Source organism: Austrofundulus limnaeus, unplaced genomic scaffold (genome assembly GCF_001266775.1).
Source record: "Austrofundulus limnaeus strain Quisiro unplaced genomic scaffold, Austrofundulus_limnaeus-1.0 Scaffold67, whole genome shotgun sequence".
Lineage (NCBI taxonomy): Eukaryota > Metazoa > Chordata > Actinopteri > Cyprinodontiformes > Rivulidae > Austrofundulus > Austrofundulus limnaeus.
This window is the reverse complement of record NW_013952469.1, coordinates 2,140,702-2,150,370: the sequence shown is the minus strand read 5'-3', so window position 1 is coordinate 2,150,370 and position 9,669 is coordinate 2,140,702. Positions and strand designations below refer to the sequence as shown.

Below are 9,669 nucleotides of genomic sequence, written 5' to 3'. Positions count from 1 at the left end.
GTGTGTGTGTGTGTGTGTGTGTGTGTGTGTGTGTGTGTGTGTGTGTGTGTGTGTGAGAGAGAGAGAGCGAGCGAGCGAGCGAGCGAGCTGCAGCACAGCAACTCAAATTAACCAGATTTTAAAAATGGATAGTTATAGTTTAAAGGAAGACTATGCCCGCTGCTCCATTTGGGTGTTTCTCTCATGTGACGGGTCAAATAAAATAAAGTACCTTTTTTATCGCGATTTCAGATAAATACAAATTTAAAAAAGAGCATATGGTTTGTTATCTACATTCAACATATAACTGCAACAATGTTTAAAAAAAAGTCTTGAAATTCAGACTTGGGACTTGACAGTTGTCTGTTTTTACTCGAGACTTGCAGAACAACGACTCGGTCCTTCCTCTGCTTTGAACATCTCACCTGCTTCATCTTTAAACACTGAGTTTAATATTTATACTAAATGAGCTCTCATCACTTCTAACATTTGTTTTGTCATGTCTCCAGGTCTGGACCACATGCTACAACCTAATGACAAAGTAATTATTAAATGGGTAGATTTATGTACCAGGACACATTTAATTACAATAAGACTCATATTGTGTTAAATAATGAAGCCTTTCTGCTCCTTTAGGATCAGAAACTCCCCGAGTTTTCTTCACATTCTTATCATATAAAACTGAAAGAGTGACTAAAGGAGTGATTCTGCCTCTGCATGGTTTGTTCACCTCAGACTCCGAGCAGCTGCCGTTGAGATGAAACTAGAATCAGATCTGTAAAGAAAAAGGTGTAAAAGTTGTAACAGTTTAATATGATGATGCTTGTTGAATTGTTCTTTGTGCAGCTGATTTGTTTTATTGCTCRGTGTTGGCACAGTAACTCAGCCTGCCTCAGCTGTGCTCCTCTATTGATTTCAGACATGCTATCTATGTGTATTTGTCATTATATGTAAGGTCAATAAACAGCTGAAATCAATATTTATAACAATCAATGCTGCATTCTCTATTATTTCGCTTCCTGCACAATGATTTCTTTTGATTGAATTTGCTTTTTTTTCTTGTGTTTTGTCGCCGGAGTGCAAGCGCTTGCCCCCTTGCTGCTTCCTGTCCGTTTCAATGACGCCGGCCCGTGTTTCTTTGTGTCCCTGCAGGAAACACGTTGTGTAAGTCAGGAAGCATTGCTGTCTTCGGGAACGTGGTGTACAGCGGACTGCTGAACGATCACCTCTGGCATTTGGGAGTGCCCCTCTTCACAAGACTGGTAAGAGCCGCCGGTCCCTTCGTGTGCACTTACCTTCATTTTGTCAGAAGATGCTCTCATCGCCGCCTTGAATCGAACAGGCAACAGGTGGGGTATTCCCCAAAGCCTGCAAAGGGCTGTTTCTGAGGGTTCTGTTGACATGTCAGTGACTGTGTGTAAAATGTGACGGCTCGACCTCCACCGTGGATTTAAGATGAGAAACCCCACTGGAAAGGCTTTCCTCGCGTCTCATCTGAGGCGTAAAGGCGGCCCTTTTCCTCGCTGGTTGAATGCAGGCAGCACTGGAAAGGCCCGACTGAATAATTCACGACATTTAGTTAAAAAATTACAAGGTTTTAATGAAGAAGCGGAGCAGCTGACGCTCGCGTTAAGAATTAATGATAAATGTCTACGACTGATTGTGAAAGGGAAACTGTAGGTTTGTGAGCTGCTGCGGCACCGAGGGGATTCTTGTGAACAGCATAAACCACTGGAATCACCGAGCAATTCTCCCGAAGAAAAATAAAAATCCAGCTCAGCCCTTTTTCTTCCTGTTAATTACCATCTTTCTAAGCGGGTTTGCAAGTTTTTATCAATGTTTATTATTGATTCAATCTGTCGCCGTAGCTGTCATTTAAGAGTCAGGAATTAGTGTTGATTGGTGCACAAGGGCTGCATATAATTGGGTTACATTAAATAGATAATTCAGCTGATCTCATAAATGTCTGATGTGAAGGCTTGTTTGATTATCAATTAATGTCACACAGAGATGCAAGAGGCTGCTTAGATTGCAGTTGGGTTTGCTTGTGCAGCATGTGGGGCAAACTTTCCAAATATCTCTCCTGACATTTTTTTACTGCTGGCTTGTTGTTCACCAAGACGCCAACGGTTTGGTTTCACTTTACATCAAAAAAACAGCTCGTGACTCCAGATTATTTCTAATTTTAGTTACATAAGTTTGTTGTACACTGAAAGTTTAAGTTTTAAACATTAAGCACGTTGAGATGAACAGTTGCTGTTGTTAAGAATCCACACAGCAGCAGATTGAGACGGGTTTCACCGTAAACCTCGATATGAAAAAGCCACAATTTCGAAACCTACAATGTTTTTGTGATACTTTTTCTGCGGTATTAGTGCTTTTTATTTATTTATTTATTTATTGACTCATCAGAGGGAAAGTGGAGGTGAAACCTCTGCAGCCGTGTTTAGCTGCAGAGTCACGACTAGGGCTGCCACGATTAGCTGACGACAAATTGTTTATTAAAAAATCTTTTTTTTTTGTTCTTTACTTTGTTTTTCTCTCCAAACTGCTTTGACACCTTCCACTGCCACATCTGCCTTTCTGTCCTTGACACACATGCACAGTAGTGGTAACTGGGATAGGCCGTGGACGTCACAAGACATTATACAGACAGGCTCTGGTATCATGGCTACCTGGCAACAGAGCTCAAAGTGTGGGATCATTTTAAGAAAATGATAGAGAAACCTGTGCAAAGCAATACTGTGGGTAAAATAAGTATTGAACACGTCACCATTTTTCTCAGTAAATATATTACTAGAGGTGCTAATGACATGAAATTTTCACCAGATGTCAGTAACAACCCAAGTGATCCATACATACAAAGAAATCAAACCATAAATGTCCAGAAATGAAGTTATTTGTAATAATGTGGAATGGCACAGGGAAAAAGTATTGAACACATGAAGAAAGGGAGGTGTAAAAAGGCATGGAAAGCCAAGACACCAGCTGAACTCTCTCTGTAATTAGAAAGCAAGCCTGCCCCTTGTCAGTGCAAGTTAATATCAGCTGGTTCAGTCCCAAATGATGGCCAGGTATCACACAAGAACCATCTGATGATGGGTAAAAGTAAAGAGCTCTCTCAAGACCTTCACAACCTTATTGTTGCAAAGCATAATGATGGCATCGGTTACAGAAGAATGTCTAAACTTCTGAAGGTTCCAGTGAGCACTGTTGGGGCCATAATTCAGAAGTGGAAAGAACATTATTTCACCATAAACCGACCACGACCAGGTGCTCCTCACAAGATTTCTGACAGAGGAGTGAAAAGAATTATCAGAAGAGTTGTCCAAGAGCCAAGGACCACTTGTGGAGAGCTTCAGAAAGACCTGGAATTAGCAGGTACGTTTGTTTCAAAGAAAACAATAAGTAATGCACTGAACCACCATGGCCTGTATGCACGCTCACCACGCAAGACTCCACTGCTGAAGAAACAGCATGTTGAAGCTCCTTTAAAGTTTGCTGCACAACATTTAAACAAGCCTGTGTAATACTGGGAGAATATAGTCTGGTCAGATGAGACCAACATTGAACTGTTTGGATGCCAGAACACACATCATGTTTGGAGGTCAAATGGCACTGCACATCAGCCCAAAAACACCATACCAACAGTGAAGTTTGGAGGTGGGAATATCATGGTGTGGGGCTGTTTTTCAGCATATGGTACTGGCAAACTTCAAATAATTGAAGGAAGGATGAGTGGAAAAATGTACAGAGACATTCTTGATAAAAATCTGCTTCCATCTACCAGGATGATGAAGATGAAACGTGGCTGGACATTTCAGCAAGACAATGAGCTCAAACACAAAGCCAAGGAAACTCTCAGTTGGTTTCAGAGAAAGAAACTAAAGCTGCTGGAATGGCCCAGCCAATCACCTGACCTGAATCCAACAGAAAATCTATGGAAAGAACTAAAGATCAGAGTTCATAGAAGAGGTCCACGAAACCTTCAAGATTTGAAGACTGTTTGTGTGGAAGAATGGGCCAAAATCACACCTGAGCAATGCATGCCACTAGTTTCTCCATACAGGAGGCGTCTTGAAGCTGTCATTGACAACAAAGGCTTTTGTACAAAGTATTAGATAAATTTCAGTAAGTGTGTTCAATACTTTTTCCCTGTGCCATTCCACATTATTACAAATAACTTCATTTCTGGACATTTATGGTTTGATTTCTTTGTATGTATGGATCACTTGGGTTGTTACTCACATCTGGTGAAAATTTCATGTCATTAGCACCTCTAGTAACATATTTACTGAGAAAAATGTTGACGTGTTCAATACTTATTTTACCCGCTGTATCTGCAAGGCCGAACTTGCCTTCCACAGCAAATACTTTTAGTTAGCATATAGCTAAAATCTAAGCATGGTTATAGAATAGCAGCTGCATTCTGGCGCAATAAGCTGTATGTTTTATATTCAATTAACGTATGATCCGATTAGTCGACTAATTGGAAAAAAATAATCGGTGATTAATTGATTATAAAAATAAACGTTTGTGGCATCCATAGTCACGACTGTCCAAAAGAATAAAATCAGCTATATTGGAGAACTTTTGCTACCGTAAAAAGACAGACAGCAGCCAGAGCAGGCAGCACAGCTAACATGATAGCACATCTATCGAAGCACCACCAGCTAAAGTTAAGCTAAGTGAAATGAAGGACCTTTAGCATCAGGCATTTATGAAACATCACTGTGTTACTGTGGCATATTGTGTCTGTAGGAGTGTTGTGGAGTTGTTGGATTGTGTTTTTGATTAGTTTCAGGTGAAAGGTACAGAATGCCATCGTAGCTTTAGCTGAGCTGCTCTTTAGCAGAATATGCATTTTGTATACATGCAGTCATACTTATTTATTTATTTATTTGTTTATTTATTTAATCAGGACAGTGCACATGTATGAGCAATCTGTATAGACTGTAAATTTGCCAGATTAGAGCATAGTTGCTAATTTGCTAATCTGTCGTCAGTATGTAGTGTACTTGTGATTTCTCTTGTTTCTGTGTACCTGTAATGATTTCTGCATAATCTTGTTTAGGTCAAACACTCCTTCGAAATCTCCCAACATGATACGTTACGTCAATAAAAAGACGACGTGTCACATAGTTATACCCTGATTTCTTATTAAAGCAGGTTCCATATTAGATGTGAACTTGATCAGTAAAGCTTTAATGAATAAAATCATTACACCTGTGACTATGACAATATCAGTTATTTTTGGATTTTGTTTTTTAATGCCAGTTTCAAAATAACACCTTTTAGAGCTGTAAACATCATGCTGTAATACTGCGAAACCACGATAATTTTCATACTGTCAGAATTTCACACTGGCCCATGACTGGTAACAAAGCATTGATCCACATCGTGTCGATTCAATGATTAATGTTTCACTTACATTGAGACAAAATGAAAACATTGATCCAAATCGTCATCATATACCAGATTTGAATCGATATCATGGATAGATGGGTGTATAATCTCACATCATGTTAATCGCAGACTAACTGTATCGTTGTAACTTTGTGATATCAAGAAATATTGCTTTATCATTCAAACAACTCCTTATAATATTTATCATGATAAATATTGATTTACACCCCACCAATAGGAACAATGTGTCTTTGTGTGGACAATCTAAACACATTAAAAAAATGATAACATAGACCAATATCCCAACAACAATAGACCATGCAACTACAGCAAACCAGTTGTATCCTGTATGACTTCAAGCCTGATAGTCTATAGTGTTGACTTGAATGGAGCTGAAAGAAAAAGCTTTTATTATTACACCAAATAATCGACAGACAAAAGGGTTTAAATCACTTTATTGAACTTTCAACGTTCGGAAAATAAACGTTGCAGAAAAATATCAACAACATACATCAGGAACACATTAAAAAACAGGAAATGAGAATAAAGACTGCCACTTATGTATTAATAATTTACCCTGAACCCTTAGAGCGTTATGAAGAAAACCCGTACCTCCAGCTGGATTCTGGTGCTGAAACCATCCTTTATCAAAAAGAAAAAAAAATAGTATAGGTCTTCTGGACGGGTTCTTCTCTAATGAAACGTTTCGTCTCTTCTCCAAGAGAAGAGATCAGTCTCATGCAAGTCACCCACTTTATTGGAACTCAGTACTAAATTGTCGGTGTGTCTAAACTTTTTTTTTCATGAATTATGCATTTTGCATAAAAATCCTGCCCCGTCTTCTCATAGTCATAAAGCAGTCGAGCTGAAACATTCAGAAGACATTTTTATACTTGCATCAGTATTTCAGAGGTTCACTTTGAAAACAACAGCAAAACAAATGAAGGAGAAGACTCATGATGCTGCTGAGATTTAGCTATTTGGATGTAAAGTCATCCTGGTTATTAGAAACTCTACAGTAATCGCTGCAGAGCAGCAGGAATCCAACATAACGATGGACGTGCGAAGACAAAAATAACCATAATTAGCACAAACAAACATCTTAAAAACTAGCATCAACTTCAGACATTAAAAGTTATAAAATCTATACAAATCAGTGTAAGTATGAATGTATGCATGAACACAAAGACCACATGTGTTCGTCATGTTGCGAGGACAGCTATCACCCGCTGTCACGGTGTTAACTTGCGCTGCCGGCTCGCTCCGGCTGCTGAGTACCGACCAGCCTTGGGTCTGCGGGAGCGCTGGTTAAAGTGACTTCTCGCTGCGACAGGAAGGTGTGGCCTGGTGCAGCTCTCCTGCCTGTGACACACCAGGCCTGCCCAGCAGTGGCATCAGCATGACATGCTGCAAGCCTTCACATCCCCAACACACAGCCCCTAATTACTGCACAGGCCTGCCAGTTTGTACCCCTAGGCCACTTCTGACTGCTCAATGCCAAGATGTAAACACTGCATTATTAACACTACATACAGTCTGAGCACACAGCCACGCTTATTGTGCTTTTTGTATGTCTACACGGAGGCATTACTTCAGTGGGGTTCTTTATGTGCGCAGGCATACAATGAATTTATTGTCTCTTCGTCAGTGAGTTCCAAAATTACCAGATGGGCGATTTGCTGCGTGTAGTGTAATGTATGCCTACAAATGATGTTTAATGATATCTTCCAGGAAAAGAAACAAAACATTACCATTTTCAAGGCTAAACACACCGTCTGCATCAGGAAGCTGACATTCAGAATTATGTAACACCGTCTTCTTTTATTTATTATAATTTTTATTATGTGATTTTCTGAGTAGTTATTGCCTGTCAGTACACCTCAGTAGTATTGCCTCATTTAGTGTTTGTCTTAGCTTAGATTTTACCTACCACCAATTCAAACAGAATTTTTTAATCTAAAAAAAATCCCTCCTGTTTAATCCTGAACCCAGTCAGCAGATTCTGTAACTTCCTGTCACTCCAGGAACAACTTTATTTCACTTCAGACATTTAAAAATCATATTTTTTCTATGTATTTGCAACCGTGTTTCTGGTCAGTTTGTGGTATTTTGTAAAATTAAATAAAAAACAAATGGAAAGTTTTTTTATCAATATCAAAAATACATTTTTATTCATGTTAGGAAATAGGAAACAAATGTTAAAACTTTTTTTTTTAAATTTTTTTAAAGTAAATGGCACCAGCACATCTCAGGTAAGACCGGACAGGTCCATGTTGCCCTCTTCTTTTAACAACAACCTGTAACTGTGCAAGAACCGAGGAGACCTGTCTGTTCCACTGTCCGGGGGCTTCTTGGCTGGATTTTTTTTTTAATGCTGATTGGGAACAGATGTGGTTCTGAAACCTGTTTCCAGACGTGTAATCTGCCCCTGCCAGAGGCACTAATGCACCCCTACACCATCAGAGAGGCTCTCTTACTGTTATCAGTTCTGTGTACTGATGATCCCTCTCTCCATCGGATCACGTTTGAGGGAAGTGTGAGGCATGGCTAAGTGGTGTCCACATATGGCTTCTTCTTTGCATGATAGAGCTTTAACTGGCATCAAGGTTTGACTCCAAAATGTGATTTTTATCAATAAATATAATTTGTTGGAAATGTTCCTTCAGTGGTTCCTTATTTATATTTCTTGCTTTTACAGACATGTTTCCATAAAGTTTTAATTATCCTATAGTTTCCCAATAATTGTACATTTAGTTTTAACAGTAGATATGTTTAATGTGTTCCTCTGTGAATAGATTTGCAGATCAGTTTTTATATTTTACACCACACCCTAATGTTTTAAGATTTAAACATATTTTCTTGTTAAAAACTAAAAGCTGGTGTGAAATCCTCCTCTTGTGACCCACTCTGCTGTGATTGGTAAGTTTTAATCATCCGTGCAAGCTCCACCTACCAATTTTAATTTCCTTTTTATAATTTTTGGCACATTCTTTGGATTAATTTTTTTATTAAAACCATTCTAAAATGTAAATATGATTTAAAGCTGTGTTGTTGTTAACAACATTTGGAGTTAGGAAACAACTTCAGTTTTCTAAGTTTTCCTCAGATGGAGGGTCCTAACTTGGGTCACTGAAACAACTAGCTGCACTGAAATGACAAAAAAACAATATTCTCTAAAATACTACTTTCACTATAATAGCCAAATAATTTAATGTTTATGGACTTCATCCAGACCTGGGCTCCAAACTTTAGTTAAGTTTGTCATTTGAAGAAACTTTCAATCTTCTTGCGATTCAACACTTCACAACAAAACCATAAAAAGAAGCAGGTTTCAGTTGCATTCACACAATGTGCTTAGGTGTGGGTGTTTTTATTGGTACTCTGAAATGTGACTGCAGAGAATCAAAAACTGATGATTTGCTTTTTTTGATTAAGTTTTCTAGTTCCCCTACTTCTTTGTCAAGTTGTTCACAGATTTCACTGCTTCCTGTCTCTTCTGTTTTACACCCTGACTGGTGCAAATCTGAGGTGGTAAATACAGAGGTGTCCAAAGTATTCACATTCATTACTTAAGTAGAGGTATAGATACAGTATTAGGGTTTAAAAAATATTTTTGGAAGTAGAAGTATCAGCTCAAAATTTTAGTCAAGTAAAAGTATAAAAGTACTGGTTTTAAAACTATCAGTACTTAAAGTATAAAAGGACACTTAGGTTGTGTTCAGACCTGATAATTTGCTGCGCTTTAAACGAACCAGAGTTAGTTTCCAGCGTTGGTCCGGACCTTTTGTGCAGGTGTGAATACACTCATGCTAACTCTGGTGCGGATCAAACAACCGGACCGAGACCTGCTTTTTGAGGTGGTCTCGGTCCACTTCCAAACGAACTCTGGTGCGGATCAAACAACCGGACCGAGACCTGCTTTTTGAGGTGGTCTCAGTCCGCTTCCAAACGAACTCTGGTGCGGTTCGCTTCAGTTTCTGGTGTGAATACAGACCGGACTCTAATCGAACCAACTGCATTAAACATGCACCTTTTTGGACTTCACAGGCCACCATTGCTGAGCTAAATAAACTGAAATAATACCTGTTTCATCGTCTCCTGTTAGCAGCTCTACTGCCGGCATGTTGTGGATCAGAACACGCAGAGCACCTCATGTCCTTTGGGTTGCGGGACACATTTACTGACGCCGCTCCAAAGTTAGAATATCATCACGGAACCACCATTAAATTAGCTGCTTCTGACATTTTAAATGCTATTGCAGTTGTACTATCAGCAAAAATGTGC

The 9,669-nt window shown here is 39.1% G+C and overlaps 1 protein-coding gene across 2 annotated transcripts in view; it reads left to right on the top strand.

Annotated features, from left to right (window-relative positions):
* Positions 1-9,669, top strand: part of rbfox3a (RNA binding fox-1 homolog 3a) — a 274,551-nt gene that overhangs the window by 113,383 nt on the left and 151,499 nt on the right. For both annotated transcript variants that reach the window (XM_014010318.1, XM_014010319.1), the window contains 1 exon segment: positions 1,132-1,241. In XM_014010318.1, the coding sequence (XP_013865772.1) occupies positions 1,132-1,241 (110 nt within the window).